Source organism: Ammospiza nelsoni, chromosome 5, assembly GCF_027579445.1.
Source record: "Ammospiza nelsoni isolate bAmmNel1 chromosome 5, bAmmNel1.pri, whole genome shotgun sequence".
Lineage (NCBI taxonomy): Eukaryota > Metazoa > Chordata > Aves > Passeriformes > Passerellidae > Ammospiza > Ammospiza nelsoni.
This window is the reverse complement of record NC_080637.1, coordinates 13,195,675-13,217,144: the sequence shown is the minus strand read 5'-3', so window position 1 is coordinate 13,217,144 and position 21,470 is coordinate 13,195,675. Positions and strand designations below refer to the sequence as shown.

The following is a 21,470-nucleotide window of genomic DNA, read 5'->3' as shown; positions in this document are numbered from 1 at the left end:
CTAAGAGTAGACAGTGGACATCTTTCCTGGCAGCTGACCAGCACATGAGGCTGACCCACACTTTGCTGCTGGGTTTTACACCTGGTCTCTCTTCCCTGTTACTGTGTGAGTCCCTCACACTGAACCTTTCTAGGATTTCCAGGCTACAGGTACAGATCCCATCTGCTTTTCATCACCTTCTCTTGGCTACTTTCACCAGCTGTGGTCCCCTCACCCCCATCACTCCCCATTTTCTCTTCAAAAATGTCCCTATTCCCTGTTCTGGTTCCAGTCACCACCTCTTCCATCCTAGTTCACTTTTGCCCTCAGGTCTACTTTTCTGTCTCCTAAGTTTAAGATATTGATGATGGTATTGGTCAAACTTTTGGAACAACTTTGTGACATTTTGCACATTTCTCAACATTTTGAGAAGTGGGATTTTGATGAATTGAGTTTTCTCACAGAAGGCTTAGACTTTTGATAAAGATCACTCTCTTTCTCCTTTCTCTCTAGCCAGCAGATATGACTGCCTACTTTAAAACACTGAGTGAGAAACTTTCCACATCAAAACATCATCAAAAATGATATCTTCACAAAGCACTTCTGCTCCAACAAAGCAGTATAGCTGGACTGAAATATTTTTCATGGGACTTTTTTCAGCGAGCTTTTATTAGTCAGAGAGTGCTCTAAGAGTACTAAGTGAGGACAGAGTTTGAAGAAATATTTAGATACTAAAAATGAAAATGTCTCTGTTGAGCATATGTGAACTATAATTTGTCCAAACTTGGAGAAACACTGTCATACTTGAGAGCAGAAGAGTTGATGAAAGCAAAGGACAGTGGAATTTTTCATCCATGACAACATATTCTCCTCTAACCTCGCCTCAGAAATGAAATATTTTGACTGAAATTCAAGTAGCCCAAGGGGGTAAATACTGGCAAATATCTCAGGAACTGAAAATAGAAGGAAGTGTTGAGCAACTCTTCTAGTAGTTAGCACCTTTGCCTCTAAAATTTGCAGTGCGATATTGTCTGATCAGTAGGTCGTTCCAAAATGCATTTTTGGGAAGATGTTCTCAGTCCCTCCTGCTGGACCATTTCAAAGCAGTTGAGGCTTCCTGCCTTCTCTCTGAGGGGTGCAGGGTCCAGCACACCCCTGCCCAGCCACCCACCCATCCCTCCTTGCTGCTCACCCTCCAAATTCTGCTCCCAAAGAAGGGTCATGTGGGGGATGGAGCAGTGCCTGCTTGGGCTCGTAGATGGCACCTGCTGCTGTGCTGTTCCTTGGGTGCCACGGGGCAGCACTGGGGCAGTGCCAGAGCCCCCCTGGCCTGCCCTGCCCAGCCCTGCCTGCTCTGTGTCCTTCCAGATGTTTCCCAAAGTCCCAGTGGGTCATGGCATTGGTCCTTGCTTCTCTAGTGCCAGATATTTGACATCAAGTGCATATGGCATGAGCCAGTGTACAGGCACAAACAAAGCCTGGTGAAGGGAAACTCCTTGTTCTTTTGGAAGAGGAATTTAGGACCCCACAGTAACAAGCCCTAGCCCCTATATAAAATCACAGTCCCATTGCTGGGCTGTGCATTAGCACAGCTTTCCTGTTCTTGGTCATTATCACTTGGCATACTGTGTGTTTTCTTTTATTTTAGGGGAATTTGATGTGTTTCAACAGTGGGTAGGAAAAAAAATCATCACAGAATGTCGTGATTAATTTTTTTTCTCTTGAAGAACTATGGAATTATTCTGAAATGTATGACACGTGTGTAATAACAGCCTAGTGCTCTGTTTTTAAAAAATGTGCTAGAGGCCTTGTGCAGTTTCCCAGAGGCTTAATGAGGGAGCCATACTGTGTTGGAAATTTTTCAACAATAAAAATTGACCTATTACATGCTTATGTAAAATGAGGGTTGACAATCACACAAATATGTCCAAAGTCAAATACAGGCATTGTGAAATATCACTTATTTCCCACAGAGAAACTGGTCACCTGTTCACAGTAGGCTTTTGCATTATATCCTATCCAGTAAAGAATAAGATGCTTCCCTACAGGGAAACAAAATGGCAGCAAAGTACTGGCCCAGTGCCCTTCTATCAGTGCTTTTCACTGACTCTTTTGCCAAGTCTTCAAAAATAACACATAGGCATACTTTTCAACATATGTTTTGCCTCTCTGTAGGTTTAAAGGCAAAAAGGGAAGAAAAGGTCATGTATTTATTCACCATTTCATCATCAAATGCAGGAAAAAAATCATTGTTTGCTTGTTTGATTTTCTTTTACTCTCCCTAATACATCTTTTATTTAAAAAAAAAAATCTAGAGTCTTTTGCTGTTCTTTTAACGTGTATCAGAAGTTGTCTGTTCTTTAAAAATGAACATATGGCTCTGAACCTGCATCTGAATTCAGGAAAGTGTCTATAGCAAAACACTGAAATTTGGAGTCATGGGAGCAGAAAAGTTGGATTCAGGGTTTATTCAGTGTAGTATTGAATAATCAAAGAAAAGAAGATAAATACAAAGAGTTGAAGAATAAATTAAACATGGTAAATACTGCTCCTCTGCTCAAAGTAAATTTAGCTACTGTAAATTAGACAGTAATTTTAAGCCAAATGTGTACCACAGAGGAAAAACTGACTTTTAGGACTTAAGGAACCCATCAGTTTCTCTGTTGAATCTGTATCACCAATGACTGTCCTAGCAGTCACCTTGGAGTACCTTGCTTCAGTTTCCTGGCCAGTCACTGGCTCGTGATGTCCCCAGACAAAAAAGGAAATACAGGGAGGTAGAATGTGATTTAGGAGTGATCAGAGTTTGTCCCCAGCAAAAGAGGGAAATACAGGGAGGTAGAATGTGATTTAGGAGTGATCAGAGTTTGTCCCCAGCAAAAGAGGGAAATACAGGGAAGTAGAATGTGATTTAGGAGTGATCACAGTTGATCAGCAGTTCCTGACAAGCACTGATCTCTCCAAGTTAAGGGAATAAAAAGGATTGAGGTATGAAGCAGAATGAGTGTGGTAACCGAGGTCTGGAAGCATCTTCAGTGTAAGAGGCTACAAGTCATAAGACTCTTCTTCAGCAGAGAGAGCTTTTTTGTTGTTTTATCTTGATCTTCATATGGTTGGTGACTGCCCAGCCCTCTGATTTTTAGGGGTTTCTCAGCAGGGCCTCTCTGCATTTGAAGGAGTCAACAGCTCTTCCTGGTTTTGTATTGTCTCTGCACTCTCTCAGTATCCCTTCAGTCCTGTGCCCAAATCATTTATGAAGATGTGGAAGGGCACAGGGCCTGGAGAGCACAGGATGGAACCCTGTGGAACCCCACCAGTGATAGGTCCCCAGTCTGATGTCACCCATTCACTGTAACACTTTGTGCCCAACCTGTGAGCCAATGATGTGTTTATACAGTGGTGTGCTGGATGTTCTGTGCAGAAGGATCCTGTGAGAGACAGTGTCAAAAGCTTTGCTGAAATCCAAAAAGGATACATCAACTGGCTTCCCTTGTGTGCTTACCTTGTCAAACACACCAAAGTAAAAATATGAAAATTAGTGTGTACAAGAATTGAATAAATATTGCAATAATGGTCAATTTTAATAAAGAATTTATAGATTCCAATGTTATTTGTATTTTCCATTTGGATGTTTTCTGCTATTACTTAAGAATCTCTTAAAAATGCCTTCCTGAGCTATTTAAATACACACAATCTGTAATGTTTCAGATGCCCATATAACTTAAATGTATAATACTATAATAAGCGTGATAACTATAACTTGGCACTCTATTTAGATTCAGAAAGAACAGTACCATAATCCTGGTTATTTCAATGTGTTTACTACAGTTTAATGTCTGGACAATTGCTTACAAGCCATATATTCCAGTGTGTTATTTTCTAACTCATTGTACATTTCATGAATATGGTTCATCCTCCTGGCAAAGGCAACTTCCCAAGCACCAACTGAAAGTAAAAGTAGCATAAATATTGGGGAAATTCAGATGGATTCACTGGACTGCATGGTGGGATCTCATTCAAGAGCAAGAGCCTGCTCACAGAAAGTGTATAGGAACTTAACCAGAATATTTACACGTATTTTATTTCTCTCATTTCAGTGACTATTTCGACAAGTACCTTCTTTGATGGCTTACTGGTAACTGGGCTCTACACATCCACCAGTGTTCAGGCTTCCCAGAGTGTTGGTGGTTCCAGTGCTTTTGGATTTGGTAAGTCCAGTGCAATTTACCTTCTGCAACCCAGGGTAATGGGCACTTGCTTGTACAGAGGACATCAGTAGCAAGACAATTCCTGGAACAGGTTAATTTAGACTGAGTAATCAATAATACATGGAAGTATTTTATCTTATTCACTCATGGGAGTGAACAAGATAAAACAGTGGCAGCTTTTAGGCAGCTTTTATTGCTTCTTGTACCATCTTCACCTTTGCTCAGCCCTGGTATTAGTATGCTGAATAATATAAATTTTAAGACAGAAAAGCCTCAGCAGATAAATTGTTTTAAGTAGCCATTTCTAAATTGTGTGACATTTTGTATAAACTAAAGGATTTAGCCCAAAGCCCCTAAGTATTTCTTGGCCTGAAAACCTTTTCCTTTAAGCTTATGTCAACCTACTTTTCCATTCGGTTAATAGCATCTTCCTTAAAACCAGAATGCTGGTCAAGATATTTCATACAACCAATTATTTACCATGTCCAAAAAGCAGAATTGTTGTAAAAGGGATATGATAGGCTTTGCAAAATTATCATGTATTTCAGGTTCTGCTATAGCCCTCAGCTTTGCCAAGGACTAATATTTTTTTAAATAATCCTTTCTAAATTTGTGCAAGTAATTGACAGCTATACTTTCTGCAGTTTGTTATTTGGTAGCATTTTTTATATCCTTACAAATAATAGTAAGAATTGCATTCCTCGAATTGGAGGAACTCAGTGACTCTAAGCACTCTGTGGTGAAGGTACAAAAAAAGGTACCAGTCATATGGGACACAACTTCACCTGCAGTAGCATGTTTAAATGTTTTAATTTTAATGTTAATTTGTCTGCTTGGGCCAGAATTCAGTACTTGGTTCATAATAACCGCTCATGGCACTTACTTTTGTTATAAAGTGTGTAGAGCATGAGTGGTCTGGGCATTTGAGTGTCATCCAGCAGGCATACATTTTCTTGTGAATTAAAGAATGCAATGTAAATAGCACATTAAAACTGCACTGAGGGATAATTTGAGAAGGGCTTTGTTCTGTGGATAACACCAGAGTTCAACCTCAGACATTCTGCTCAGCCTTTCAAAGGGAAGAGCATGGCTGGCACAAGTGTTTCATGCCTTCTTCAAAAGGCACTGAAAGATTCTCTTTTCTGGAAGAATTTGTACTGCTCTTTCTCCTTCCCCCCTGTACTGTTTACAGAATGAATAGAATCTGATGGAGTAAGCAAGACAGAAAGAACTTACCAATGTGAAATTTCTTGGATGGTCAAGTCACTGGCAAGATGTTACCTTGCTGTGAATTAAGTGTTTATGCCATTGGGAGATCATTGCAAACTCACTGGGCAAAGTATACAGGTCATGTTTAATTACAACTAAGTATTTAAGAATAACAATTAAGCAAAATTTTAAGAATCTAAATACCTCTGTGCATTTTCTAAGAATCTCTGTATTCTTCCCTAAATGTGTATCTTCATTTGTAGCATAAGTCTATTGCAGTTGATGTTTCATTGAGACAGATGTTAAAGTAACATGTGATGTATTGACAGAAAAAACAACGTGGCCTTCTTTAACTTGCCAAAGGTCATTCTCTAGCTCTTGATGTGTTACTTTAACCATTCTGTCACTGTAAGATAACCAACAATTAAACTGGTGTCATGTGTGCTCTGTATGCAAAAGAAGCTCCAAGCCTAGAAGCTGGAAAAATGCAAAAGCCAAAGTGATGCAAAAACAGTCATGCAGAGTTGGAGCTACTTCATTTTGCTCATCAAAACAAATTTTTAAATATCATGCCTGGGGAGATCTGATGCTCTGTCTTGAGCACGCCTCCATCTATGTTAGAGAAAAATTGCTGCCGTCTCTGAATTTCATTTTTTAAATTTAGTTTTCTGTGGGTAAACTTCAGGGTCAGTTGTGTTACAGTGTTAGTTAAAAATATTTTAAATAAAAGCCTTAATTTTCTATTTTTATTTGCTGTTTCCTAAGCTTGTATGTATATTGGAAAAAGAAAAAAAAACCCAATCTGAATGTTTCATAGCAGACGATACTCTTGTGCAGCGTCTTTGAAGACACAGTAAAAATCAACAGTGAAGGAAAATGGCAATGGCTTTCAAATGCAATTTTATATGAATCCTTAATCTATGATGTACTGATGGCTCCCAGGACTAAGAGCTGCATCAACTTTTCCTATCTCCACTTTGCAGTGAGAGATGAGAAAGCTGGACTCTTCCAAAAAGTGTTTGGCATGTAAATGATATGCTTTTAAAAATTATTTGGTAGTTTTAAAAAGTAACAATATTTTAAAATCTACCATTTTCAGTAGAAAAATAGAGCAGTCTCCACAGTATTTAGTATTTTAGTAAAATAGTAGGTGGGAGTGACAATGTTTGGCTTTCTGAAGAAAACACAAAGCAGTTTCTCTAGAAACCCCAGATCCATCTGTTGTGCCATCATTTTCAATCAGCAAGGAGCAGTTTCTCCTGTGAGGCAAGTGATTGTGATATTCAGGTTTAGCTTGCTGGAAATTATTATTTTTTTTAATGTTGAGGACTAGTCAGGTTCAGAGACCTCAGTTCAAAGATTCATGTGGTTTATCACAGATTAGATGGGGGAGGAGAGGCAAAGCTGGGCCTTTAAAACCTGAAGATAGTAATATTCTGAAATTGGGTTGATAGTGATTGCTTATGGTACAGGGACGAATATTTTTTCTTCTTCGCAATATTACCATTGAAATGGTCTTGTCTGTCTCACACAGGAGGTCACACTGGATTATCATAATCTTCCAGCCTGCCCAACAACTGGAAGTCTCCTTAACACCCATATATTGTCTCTTCAGTGCTATGAGCCACTGTGTTGTGACTACAATTATCTTTTACCAGTTTAGGAAGTTACTTGATGGAAACACAATCATTAAGATAATTCAAGTGTCATTACATTATATCTGGTGATTGCTATATGTCAGTTATAACAGTTAACCATGTCAAGAAGCTTTGAAAAAAAAAATAAAATATTTTAATTCTTAAGGTTATTGTTTTTTCCTTCTTCAGTACATATTGTATAAGAAAATATGTAGTTCCTGATTTCCACTGACATGAAGGTTTTTGAAAGTTTTATTTGGAAAACCTTCTAAAGATTTCTTGGGGAGAAATGTGTGAGTTTTTGGGTATAAAAATTATTAGTAGTTTTCTCCCAGGTGAACCATTTTCTGCGTTCAGATTAAGGTAAAACTAAAATTGTAAAGCTAGAATTAGAACTGGGACCAAATATAAATGTGTTGAAACTTCCCTAAACCAGGCTGGAGAGATCCTTTAGCAGAGAAATTATCTTTAAAAGCAGCTTTGAAGAAGAGGGTTTCTTTTTTCAATAGACCCTCTGATACAGCAGATACTCTCAGCTACATCTCTTCAGTGTCATTTCCACTCTCCCTTCCTGATCAGTGTGGTGTGCACATGGAAATGTTCCCACATCTTTCAGCGTTGATGGCTGATGGGCAATCCCACTCTTTGTCTCCTCTTTTCACGTGCCACACTGGTAGCCCTCAGTTTGTTCACACCTGTCTGTCTCTGGAGACACATTTTGGACTTCTGTGGGATCTCTTTATCCATCAGTGCTTTTTGTTTCTTCTGCTTTTGTCCCTGAGGATTCTTGTTGGTGTTTGGCTGTTTCTTGACTGCTTGGGTCATCTGGCTGTGCTCTGGGGTTTATGAGCCCACCAAGACTAATCTCCCATGCCATCATTTAGGGCTCTTACTGCTTGGATTCATCCAAATATAAAAGAGGAAAGTGAGAGACAGAAGTACTAAAAAAATTAGAAAGCTACAAATGTGGTGGTAGGTCTGATGGGAATGATTGCTTTCAAATGAGAGTGAGGATAAATGCTTTGGAACTGGGCAAAGCATCCTTAAAAGGAGAACCCCAGAAGCAGCCCTGGTCCTTGTGCAGTGGTGAGAGCACTGGGCATGGAAGGAAGATGTCACAATGGCAAAATGTTCTCTGGGCTGTGCCACGTGTGATATGGAAACACAAGAGGTCTCAACGGTGTTTCCTGGAGAAGCCTATGGCACAAGAGGGACTCCTCTCTTCTTGATGAACTGGGAATTGATTATCTAAAGGGTGGTGATGGACTGAGAGTTGGTGATCTGAGGGGTGGTAACTGAATTGAGAATGCAAGGTTTTGTCTCACTGTGGTGTATTGGAAATTTGGTGAGGGGAATGTTTTTGGAAGATTTTCATTCTGTGTGTTTCTTTTTCTTTTACATATTGACAGTTAATCAAGTTTTTTTCCTTTATTCCTAAATTGGAGCCTGCTTTGCTCTATTCTTGGTCACATCTCACAGCAGGCACTAAGGAGAATATATTTTCATGGGGGCACTGGCATTGCACCAGTGTCAAACCATGACAGGGGGTGATAGGGGAACCCCTCTGCGGCTTGGCAGAAGCACCAAAACGCCCCGTGGCTCCTGCAAAGCTGTGTGCTCTGGAAAGCAGGAGCAGGGAGCAGGGTATCACTGCTACAATTACAGGAGCAGATTACAGCCTAATCCCTCGGCAGAGATAAGGAGCGCCGGGAGCTGAGGACCCGAATCTGTCTCATTACACAGGATGATCCTGGTGACAGCCTGGCTGAGCAGCCAGATGTGCTGGGCTGTGCACATCAAAGCGTGCCTTTGACCTGCCACTCACACTGCATCTTCATCCATTCCTGCTCTTCCCAAGGCTTTCTGGCTCCCTGGTAGCTTTTCACTTGATGAATACATGACAAATTATATTTAAGTTTGGTGTAATTAGTTTCTTACAAACTGCAGTGGGAAACATGAGCCTTCCTAGTTAAGCCACCCAAACCCTTGATTTTATGCAAAATCATAATGACTACACTGATGTTTACCTTTTAGTAAATGTGGAATTAACAAGTAATTTCCTGATAACATTTATGAATGCATTAACCTTCCAATCTAAATTGCAAAGGTACTCTTGGAAGTCTGTAGGCTCTATTGTGGCAGAGATAGTGGACTCCAAGCTCTGATTACACTGGAAAGTGTTGCCATAGGCCTAATTGGATAACAGAATATTTTTGTTTATATTCTGTGTAGGTTTAAACAACTTGTAATTTGCAATCTTTTAAAACAGATAACTCCTCCTACTGTGAGTTTAATTAAACTCCTAATTAAATTTTGGTTTTGTTTAACTGTGTGGGCTACTTTATAAGAAACTGGGAGGGTGCTTTTACCTGGAAACCTTTTTATGCCTGAAATTGCATCTTCTAGAAAGCAAAAAACAGAAGATGAAAGATGATGTTGCAGTCTTTTCTCTTTTCCAATTCTTTGTTCCTATACCATGAAGGTGATCATACATATTTTAAGTAATATATTGACTCTCTGGGATTTAAAAGAATGAATAGTTACAAATAATCTTTGAAATATGGTGAATAATACATTTCCTAGAGGAAATCCTGGAAAGACCAATCGCCAGATATAATGTAATAATGACACTTAAATTATCTTATACTCTTTGCTTTTACTATTCTATTGCCTTTCGACAGGATTAAAGCAGCCCCCACATAATCCTTCACTGAGTATTTTGTTTACATATGTGACTGCAAACCAAAACCCCCTCTCAGTTTATAGAGGAAGGGTCATTTTGATCTGGTTCTGTATGGGTTGGGAACTGGGGAAAATGAAAAGAGTGATTTCCAGGTCCTGTATTGTTGTATTTTCTGGGACCCCCTATGAAGGGAGGAAATGATGAATCTGACTCCATGTTCTTAGAAGGCCAATTTATTATTTTATGATCTATATTATATTAAAGAATGGTATACTAAGCTATATTAAAGAATAGAGAAAAGATACAGACACAAGGCTAGAAAGATACTAATGAACTCGTGACTCCCTCTTCAGAGTCCCACACAGCTTGGCCATGACTGACCATTAACTCAAAACAATTCACAGCAGAAACCAATCAAACAATCACATGTTAGTAAACAATCTCCAACCACATTCCAAAGCAGCAAAACACAGGAGAAGCAAATCAGATAATTATTGTTTTCATTTTTCTCTGAGGCTTCTCAGCTTCCCAGGGGAAAAATCCTGGGCAAAGAGATTTTTCGGGAAATATGACGGTGACACCGTATCCCTTTTGGCTCTAGCAGCCTTAGAGCAGAGCTGCTGTGGGTGATGCTGCCTGGTGCTGGTTTCACCTCCAGAGGAAGAAGCAAAGAGGGAGCCTGGGTGGCTGAGGGACATCCCCAGTGTCATCTCCAAGGAGGTACCACAGACAGTGCACCCAGCTCTGTCAGCACATGGGTCTGGACCATGCACTGGAGGCATCCGAGGCTCCTCCTGATCCTGGATGGGATTTGTGGTTTTGAGCTGTCAGAGGCTTGGTTTTGGCATCAGTTTAAACACTGATGCTTCTGGGACAATGTTTTTGTCATATAGGAAGGAAAGGGAAGGAAAGGAAAATATCCCCCACTAACATTGTGAGATGGAAAAAGGCCAACTGTTGCATTTTCTTGTTAAGTGAGCCTATAAAATCAATCCCCTCTGCTCAGTCTGTCTCTCTGTGCTTGCTCACCACTCTAAAAAGTAAGGAATAGTTGATAAATGACAGCTCTTAAAAAAAGTTTTCAGCTATGTACATGCTACTGATCTTGAAGTGCAGTTTTTTACTGAAATTGCTGCAGATCCCTGGTTTATTTTGTGACAAGCCAAATGGGCTCCAGGACCCTCCCTTCACACCAGAGATATTTGCCAGAAACCAAACAGATGGTAAACTAGGAAGAAATGACCCTCGGCATTCTCATTAGAACAGTTGGGGAAATTTTAATAGGCTTCCATTTGCCTTGTGCTGTGTCTAATACCCTTTGAACTGCCACTTTTTTTTCCTTTTTTTTTCTTTGTTACAAGTCAACTACTGCCATGTATATTTTAATAGGGATTATCAAATACAATTTACCCAGAAGATGTAACAGCCCTCCGCTGCTAATTAGCAAAGTTTAAATAGTCACTGAGTTCTGGGATAATTGGAAAGAAACAGTGATTTTTCTGCCAATGTATAATTACCAATTAACAGGAAGATAAAGTATCTGTATAGCAGTCATATCTTGAGGAATTTGTTAACAGTCAATTGATGCCAAACTGACATTGGTCAAGAAAGTTTACATTTGAGTTTTAAAATACTTCCGCCTACAAATGGTATGTAAGAAAACTATAATGATGATAAAATTTTGAAAGTCTCTGTGTCATGATGTTTAATTACTACTTAATTGTCTTCATGGCCAAAAGTTGACCATTTCTGCAAGTGATTGACTGTCATATGTGCCTTGTGGACAGGGTTTTAGCTTTATTAATACAACATATATTCATTATCATGGCATAGGCAGTAATTACCCATGCTTTCCTGGCAAGGAACTGCTGAGGAAGAAAATTCCCCACACATAGTTGTATAAGGCAGACAGCAATGCCCCAAAGGTTGGCGGAAAAAGCTAACTGGAGAGGGAGCCTACACAGAAAATACTTAAGTTGGCCTTGTTTTAGTCTAGTTTCACCCAATCCAGTCACCTGAACACCTTAATTCTTTTCTGCAGCTACTCTTGGACTTGTCATGTTTGTCTAACTCCAGCCATGTTAGCAGCAGCAGCTCTTGGACATCAAAATCCAATTTTGCCTAATCTGTTGAGAAGTTCTGAGTTAGTCCACAATTTATTTCAAATATCTTTGTAGCATTGTGAAAATGACATTAAAATACTTCAAGCTTTTAACCTTTTAAATATACCTGCAGCTCCTACTAGCATTTCTGTGGTGAAGGCTGAAAAGGAGAATGAACCTCCCTAGAGGTTGGCACATGTAACATTGCTTGTATTTGTGAGCTCTGAATGGTGGTGCAGGTTAGTGTTTGATTCTACAGGCAACACTTAAGGCTTTGCAGATGAGATTGGGGTGATGACTGCACTGGAGACACTGAGGAGCATTTTCCATGTGCCAGTGCTTACAAAGGGACCCCTGGAGTTTTTAAACTAGAAATGCCTTTAGAAATACTTTTACACAGCCAAAACCAGAATGCTAATTGAAGTGTTGGGGCCAATTTTGGTCCAATTTAGCAAGTACATTTATTCAGTAGTGATTTTTTTTTCAAGTCTTATATAAACCCTTTTTTTTTTTCCCTGAGTGACCAAAAAATGGTATGGGGAAAAGCTAGAGAATAATTGAATTTTAATGTGAATATTTCAGTTGCATCTTAATTTTTTATAAAATGCATGTAGTAAAAAAACTGCTGTAAAAGTTTTTGATCTGATCAGTGATTTTGCTATACCTCATACTTCTGAGAATATTCCTGATTCCAATAAGGTAAAGATTTAATTCAAAATATATTAAGACATTAAATATTTATTGTGACAGGTTGGTGATTTTTATTTATACTAATATTTATTGAAAGTAATTTGAAACGCTTTTTGAACTGTGCAAAATGTAGGTTCTTTTAATAACGGAAAATAATATATAAATAGGTACACACCCCCCATCTATGTGGACATATGCATTTATTCCTCAGTCTCCTTTTTTTCAGCCTAATTTCAAGTATTGTGTTCAACCAGTGCTCTTTACTGTCACAAACAGTAACTCTTTGTAACAGTGCTGTTAACAAACATATTGCAAATTTTCATTTTTTTGTAAAGAAGCTGATGCCCATTGGAAAAGGATCTGGGAGTGCTGGTCCACAATCAGCTGACCATGATCAGCGTGTGCCCAAGAAGGCCAAAGGCACCCTGGGTTTTACAAACAGCAGCGTGGCCACAGCACCAGGGCAGGGATTGTCCCCCTGTGCTCGGCACTGGTGAGGCCACAGCTCAATCCTGTGCTCGGTTTGGGCCCCTCTGTACAAGAAGGACATTGAGGGGCTGGAGAGAGTCCAGAGAAGGGAACAGAGCTGGGGAAGGGTCTGAGCACAAGTCTGATGAGGAGCAGCTGAGGGTGTTCAGCCTGGAGAAAAGGGGGCTCAGGGCTGTGACCTTATCACTCCCTACAGCTGCATGACAGGAGGCTGTGGTCAGGTCAGAGTCAGTCTCTTCTCCCAGGCAACAACTAGGAAAAGCAGAAATGTCTTCAGGTTGCACCAGGGGATGTTTAGACTGGGTATTAGGAAAAATTTTTTCACCTAATAGGTGGTTAAGCATTGAAAAAGTCTCCCCAAGGAAGTGATGGAGTTACTGTTCCTGGAAGTGTTTAAGAATTATTAGATGTGTCACTTTGTGGGCATGTTTGTTTAGTGGGCATGTTAGTATTTGGTTAAAAGTTGGACTTGATTTTAGAGGTGTTTTCTAACCTTAATGATTTTATGATTCTAAATCTTGCCTTAAAATCCATCTTCTCTGCTTTTTAATGAGTAAATCACTCTTGTTTGCTATTGATTAGAGAAATGTCAATGTATGACATAAATTCTCTTTTGTTACTGTTTTATTTTCTTAGCAATAACATTTGGCCTATTGTTCACCAGCTAGACTGTGTTCTCAAAAGCAAGGACTTTCTTCTTTATTTTTCTGTACAGACATGCTGGCGCAATACAGCCCAATCTTTACTGCTCATGACTGTTATTATAATACAGATAATAGTGCAGAAAAGTCAAGGAGAAATGAATTAAGCCTTCATTGACTGCAATAACAGTAAAAAAGTACTTTCTTCTCCAAAAGATGTTGTCATTGTGCTTTGAGAGCTACATTCAGCAGGATTGACGGGCTGGAGTTGCATGGTAACTTGTAGTAACAGAGGGATATCTTTAATAAAGTAGGGGTAAAAGACCATCATCTAGAAATTTAGGGCCATCTTAAAATTGCATTCTCTGTGTGTGTATGCCACAAGAATAGATCAAGCAATTGTTCCTATGGCTGCATGAACTTCACAGTGCCAGTGTGCCTGCCTGCATCAGTCCTTGTCCAGAGCCTGGTTCTGTGGTGCCTCATTGTCGTGTGTTGTGCTGTGACAGTCAGAGCCCCTTCTCCTGACTTCCTGGCTGTGCCAGGCCTATTATTTTCCTTGCATCTTGTGTTTGTCACAAAATGCAAGGATCTGATAGCATATTCAAGCAAAACTTACTGAGCTCTTGGACTTCATCAATTAAGAAGCATTGAAGCCTCTTGCAAATGTGAAACGGTATTGGAAATTGTTTTTGTCATAATTTTGAAGACAAGTTTGTAAACTAATTTCTGGCATATTATGACAAACAAATGTCATCAGACTGCTTCCCCCTTATCTGCCAATTTGCCACATTTTGAAGTAGAGTTGATTATATGTGGTGAAAAATCAGGCTTAGAGGAAAATGGAGCCCTCTGTTAAATCCTGATCATCACCTGTCCTACCAGCTGAATTCACTGTTTGCTTGTCTCTTGTCAATGTTGTGACTGATAATCATTTGTGTGTTTTCAGAGATGGTTCACAAGAAAAATCTGCTCCAAATCTGCTAAAAGGAATATCCCAATTTTCAAGACTATGCCAGTGAAAGGTGATTGCTGTATGTAGGGAGTGAATGGTAGGGTTGCATTTATTGGGTGCTAAAAGGCTGAACTAGAGGAGCAGGTTCCCATGTTCCTGCTGGCAATGGGAGCAGGGCCAGCTCCTGTTGGGGCACAGGAGGGAAGGGCTGAATCCCCCGTGCTGCTCCTGCTCAGCCATCACCAGCTCTGCTGGCAGCTGGAGAGGAGGGACTCTGCCTTTGCATGGGCAAGGTCATTCTCACAGCTGGTGCCACAGCTAAAAGGGGTATTTGCTGACTACCGAGCTTAGAAAATTCGGGGTTGTTTTGATGCGAAATTTGTGAAGTATCCAAAAGGCACTTGCTTGTAAGTGAGCATCACCTCACAGGAACCTGTCAGTCCAGCCATTCTTGCTATAAAATCCACAGGAAGAAAAAGTGCAGATCTTCACATGAAGTCCTTACTCTTTGCAGTAGGGTTGTTCTGCCATTCTGCTCTGCTGGATTTTATCACTGAATGAAGTCTGTAATTCCAGGGTGGTCATGTTTAAAGTTTTTGAAAGAGAGGGAGAAAAAAAGATTATTTTAAATTTCTTTAACAAAATATGTGTATAATACTTTAATAGTTCATCTGCTGCTTGAGTTTCATTATTTTTGGTGACATATTAGACATAGTGTCATTTGAACAGTGACTTTTGCTCCTGAAAAGAAAGAAAATGTGTCTTTTAGGTCAAAATGATAACTTCAGGATATTGAAAGCCTTAAGCAAGGATTTATTTAAATTTATTAAATGAGTCAACCTACTGTAGTTCTTGCCTTATTTCAACCTTTAAGAAAAATAATGCAATTATTAAAATAGGTGCAGTTTGGAACCACAGCAGTTGCATCTTCATAAGGCTTAGCTTAAGCTGTTTGAGTGCTTGAAGGAAAACAGCTTTTAGAAGAAATCCAGTCAGTACACAAGTAGTCAGTGTAGGAAAGTAAAGATACTTTGCAGGTGTATGAGAAGGTTGGATTTTTTTTTCCAATTAGCATCAAATTAAATAGCTGAATGTTGAATATCTTGTGGTGTTTTGGGAAGATGTGATGTTGTTCAAAACACTTTCACTGAGCTCTAGCTTGTTTAAATAAAACTATTTAAATAATTACTTGACAGGGCTATTTTGGCAGCATCACAGCAAGTGATGAAACATTTTACATAGCAGTTCATGAATAAAGTCAGTATTTTTCTTCTCTATCACTCTGACATTTGCTATATGTCTGTTTCTGGATAAACTAGTGACACAAATATTTTGTGACACTGGACTCATACTCCAGTCATATGCCATCATAGTCACCTTGACAGTCTCTGACATGCTGGAAGGATGATGTAGTTATTAGAAGGCTGAATCAATAAATGCTGACAGCATCAGCTCTTAAGATGAAGAATATGAACATTAAAAAAGTCTAGATTAAAAAAAAAATCTTTAAGAACTGTTTCATCTTGCAAGTTTTAATTTTTAGAAGGATTAAGTTTAAATTTTTAATTTTGATATGAATAGTGAATCTCCTGAAATATACCATCTGCTTGCTCAGCACATGTATACATTAAGCTTATCATTTGCTCCCTGTAACTGTAATTTTCCTATTTTTAGATACCATAATGAAGCTCTTGGTAGAGATTTCTTCTTGTTATCTACTGATTTAAATTTATCACTGAACATGTAATAATTAATATTACAGGCAGTAGTGACCACCCAGTAGTCATAATTCACTCCAACAGGCAGCTTTGTGATAACCTTTGCTTAAGGAGGGCAAAGATGTAATGAACTCTTTTAAAAACCTTCAGTCATAATCTGCCAAGAGCTCAACCAAATAAACTGGAATGTGCTTTAGCTACAATTTTCCCTGAGACTATCAAAGAGGTGTATTCTAGCTTCTGATGAAAGTTTGGGTTAAGATAAAGCATGAGTATGGAATTCAGATTTGCCCTGAAGAATTTATCACATATATGTGGTAATCCAAACGACTTTTGCTTAGCATGGGACAGATAAATGTTTATTTGCTCTCCACTTAGTTATGCTGAGCAGGATATGTAAAATCCAGTAACATTCTCTATCCTGGAAACATTTATGAGTAATTTAGTTACTGATTTTTTTTTGGTTTTGTTTTTAAAGAAAGTTTAGGGTTTTTTTTCTGTGCTTTACTCCTAGTTGTATCTCCTCAGCCTGTTTCTGAGCATCCTTCCATTAGGGACTTCATTTTTGCTGTGTGTAGCTTGGGGACCTTGGCTGTCTGGCTCAGGCATTCACATACAGCCCTGCCTTCAGGTGCCCTGCTTTCCAAGGATGATTGAAATGCAAAGTACTTGTGGAGATGCAATTTTCTGATGCTCACTGCAGTTCATCCAGAGGAGCTTTGAAAGACATCTGTCATATTCAGTTATTGCAGGGTGTTGTGGTGAGCACTTTACACAAAAAAAACCCTCTAGATTCAAGGAACTCACAGGGATGGGACAGATTGGCTCTTGGAGACTGAGGGACTTTGTAAACTAGAATATTTCACTATGTAGGATTTTGATTTAATAGCATATGAAACATTTTAAATTTAATTGATTGGGATGTTCCCTAGAAATCTAGCTTTTAAGGTCTAAGCTTTCATAAGAGATATATAAAGTTTGTTAGAAGTCTGCAATAGTCCATGAGAAAAAAGCTGTCTACTTCAAGTTTAATACAAAGAAGTTGTTGGCCTGGTATCTCTGGCCCAAAGCAGAGGGCTTCCATCTGGTAAATCTATGATCATAAAATCATCATTGAATGGCCTGGTTTGGAAGATCCTAAAGATCCAACTGCTCTTCCCATGGGCAGGGACAACTTCCACTAGACCTAATTGCTCAAAGCGCCATGCAACCTGGCCATGGCCATTTACAGGGGTTGGGGAACCTGTTCTAGTGTCTCACCACTCTCAGCAGTAAAGAATTGCTTCCTAATGTCTAAACTACACTGACTCTAAGTTTGAAGACATTCACCTTTGTATTGTCACTACATGCTCTTGTAAATATTTTCTCTCCATCTTTCTGTAGGCTCCCTTCAGGTACTGGAAGGCCTCTATCAGAACTCCCTGGAGCCTTCTCTTCTCCAGGCTGAACAGCACCAATTCTCTCAGCATGGCTTCATAGGAGCAGTGCTCCAACCCTCTGATCATTATTTATGTGTCTCCTGGGGACTTGCTCCAACAGGTTGATGCTCATCCTGTTCAGGGACCCCAGACTGGCTGCAGAACCACAGGTGGGGTCTCAGCAGAGCAGAGGGGCAGAATGCCCTCCCTGCCCTGCTGCCCACACTGCTGGGGTGGCAGCCCAGGACGTGTTTGCCTTTCTGGGCTGCAAGTGCACATTGCTGTCATGTCCAGCTTTTCTCCCTTCCACCCCCACAAGTGCTTCTTGGCAGGGCTGCTCTCCATCTGTTCATCCCCCAGCCTGCACTGACACAGGAGGCTGATTAATTACTTTAGTTAATATCCAAAGCATAAACTCACAAATCGCTCAGAAGGAACGGACCCCGGTGCTTACCCTTTAAGTGAAATTCTAATCAAACTGGATAAGAGCCCTTCCTGCCCCTTCCCCACAGATGGGTACGGTCAGCCTGCAAGTGGTTAATTTTCTTTGGCTGGTGGCACATGGAGGTTTGGGGTGGACACATGTCCCATGCCACGGAGTGAGAGGAGCCAAGACTCGTCACTCATGCGCAGGCACGTCCGCATTGTCTGCCTGGGGCGAGTCCCACCCTGGCCCTGCTCCTTCTGAGACTCAGGGCATTGTCTGGCTTTGCTAACAAACAGCTTCAGTTCAGCCTTGGGAATAGCTAAAGTGCAGTATCCTTTAAACACAGCTTTGAAATTACATGGAGCTACTTCTTTTTTATGTAATAAGTGAGTTTATTTAAGTGAAATCGTATTTAATGTCAGCCTATTGGCACAGGGTGAGAAAAAAGAGGAAAGGTTACTGTTAACACGATCTGGTTTTATGCTGGCTGTGGAATTTGTGCTGTTGCAAACCCTCTGAAGTACTTTCTAAAAAGCTGGTGTAGAAGCGTCTCGCCAGGACAAGTGGCTTTTCATGCATTGTTTTATTGACTCGCATTTGATGGGTTCTCATGTGTATTTAAAGGCTGAATTCCAGTCTCTAGGGAATGACTCAGAAAGCATTTAATTTTGAACTGAATTCATTTGCAATTTCCAACAGAGGCATCTGCTGACCAGTTATGAGAGGGTCTTGGTTCTTCAGCACTACCAATTGTAATCTTGTGGCACGCTTTATTTTGAGTCTCCTGGGCTTATACTAGATCTTTTATTATAAACTAAATATAAATATCTTCAAAAGCAACACCAATAATTTTCAAGATTTCACCCAAATATGAAAAGATGTTTACAACTCGCTCAAGTAGTGCTCACTTTCTTGAATCATAGTCTAATAAAATATAGTAGAGGTCCTGTTTTGTGTTTATTTTCATTGTCTTTTTTAATTGAAGAAATATTCCTCCTTGTTTTACTAAGAAAGGAAAATACATCATATTCCTACTACTTTATTTGTAGAAGTACAAGTACTTGCACCAGAGGAAAAAAACATGAACTCAGGAGCATTTAAAAACGGGATATAGTCAAGTGGATATTTTCAGTGGAAATAATTGCAGATATGCTTTTCTGGGTTACATAAACCACATGAACAAGAAATGTTGCTCATGTGAATAATAATAATTATTCTTATTAATATATTGAATTATATTATTGTTATTAAATTAAAACTGAATTCATTCAACTTAGTAATAATTCTAAACATGAGGAAACTTGCACTTTAAATCCCCATCCATCTTATTTGCAGTTTGTTTCTTGAGGTGTTTGGTTGTTTTTTTTTTTTAATGCAGTCATACAGATTTCAGAATAACAAAGTAAGAAGTTGTCAATCTAATTAGAATAGGCATTCAAGAAGCAGTAGGAAGATATAAGTAGTTTAAAAATTATTCTAATAGCAGCGGAAATAGCTTAGAGTCTTCATAAGATTTTCTATTTCTATGCCCTGAAGACAAATAATAAATCTGAAGGGTTTCAGGAAACCAGTGCAATGAAATGACCTTTTATTATAAACAGAAGGAGTTTGGAAAACAATGTATGACCATAGCACAGCTATATTGCTCTTAAAGCACTATTTCATCACTCCACATGCAACAAGAAGGGTACTTTAAGCAGGAGTTATTTAAACAAGGCAGACAACATTAAGCTGAACCACTGTTAGTCAATGCTAACCTGACTGTGGCTGAAACAATGCTTCCTACTCGCATAAAGTACAAGAGAAACAGTGAAAATCCTTTTTTATCCAGGCAATTCTTATTTTTGTCAGCAGGATCTAAATACTGTCTTTTTGTATATGAACCTTGGTACATGTCTGCCTAACTATGGCATTTTCAGTGTAATTTGAGCTTTGCTTTGGGAAAAATAAATGAGTGATTAGTTTTTAAAAGTAGATTCCTGACATTAACAGAAAACCTGGAAACAGGGCTGCTTGTAGGTAGATAAAATTTTCTGGTTTTTAAGAGAAGGCAAGTTATTAAGATAACCCCAGGGCTTGGTCACAATTTAAGCATGATGTTGGTTTCATCAGGCCCTGCATTTTGGGGTGGTTTGGCCATTTTGGCACATGATCCCTGTGGTGCCAGGGAGCCATCCCCAGGAGAGAACCTTTCACTTTGGCTCTGGGCCCTGGAGCTGCAGGAGCTGTGACAATGCTGCTGTAGCTTTAATGTGTGTGGATTTAAGCTCCATCTTAAAGCTGGTTATAGTCATTTATCTCCTAAATTCCTATTGCAAAATTGTTTCAATGCTTCATTTGCCTAGTAATTAAAAAGGATCTAAATTAGAGTAAATTTATTCAAGTCCAGTTTCAACCCTTTGTTCTTATACCATGGTTGTCTTTTGGCTTAAACAGCTCCTTTGCAGCCCTGTGATATTTAGTGATAGCAGTCATCCTCTCTCTAAACAAGCTCTTTCTGCCTCCTTTTGTGACATATTTTACATTCTTCTCATCATCCTAGCAGTCCTTCTCTGCAGCTGCTCCAGCCTAAGTTAATCTTTTTTGAGCACAAGCGTTCATAATTGCACACAATAATTGAAGTGATGTCTTAGCAGTACTTTACCAGCCCCGTACTAATACTTCCCCCATCGTTACTAGAAATAATTTAGCTGATGAATTCTAGGGCAGTGTTTGTCTTTTTTCACACTGGTAGCTTATTTTCAAACAGTGGTTGACTAATGTGAACAGAGCTTTCTCCTCCTCAGTAATTTCTAGCTTATAGCTGAACGTATTCTTGTTATTATCTAAAGTGCATGACCTTAGATGTTCCACAAGAAGTAAAGAATCCACTTTGTGTACTTCTTTTCCCATTCATTAATCATACTCTGTTTAAAAATGTGCCTAATTTCTAATTTTAATGTTTCTCCTTTGAACCTCCAGGAGCTGTTTCTTGCTGTGTCTTTAGCAGTGTATCTTAAAGTCCTTTATTAGGGGGTATTTTCTTTATGTTAGGGTAACTTATCCACTGAAATCAAATCACTTTTAAAATTTGATAAATAATTTATAACCTATAGATATTGAACACTGACTTTTTGGTGTAAGGAAAAATTTTTATATCTAAGCAGAAGGAATAAGACAGATTAGCTTTTTTCCCAGACTTTGGCAATCTTTAACTTCCTTCTAAAATTGGGAACCCCAGCAATTTGTGTTCTTGTAGCCTCAGTTCATAGAATCATAGAATGATTTGGATTGGAAGAAACCTTAATGAACAGCTGGTTCCAAACCCCTGCCTT

At 39.2% G+C, this 21,470-nt stretch overlaps 1 protein-coding gene across 2 annotated transcripts in view; it reads left to right on the top strand.

Moving 5' to 3' along the window:
* Nucleotides 1–21,470, top strand: part of RELN (reelin) — a 284,897-nt gene that overhangs the window by 41,955 nt on the left and 221,472 nt on the right. For both annotated transcript variants that reach the window (XM_059471986.1, XM_059471987.1), the window contains exon 2: nt 4,077–4,187. In XM_059471986.1, coding sequence (XP_059327969.1) covers nt 4,077–4,187 — 111 coding nt within the window. The remainder of the gene's footprint in view (nt 1–4,076; nt 4,188–21,470) is intronic.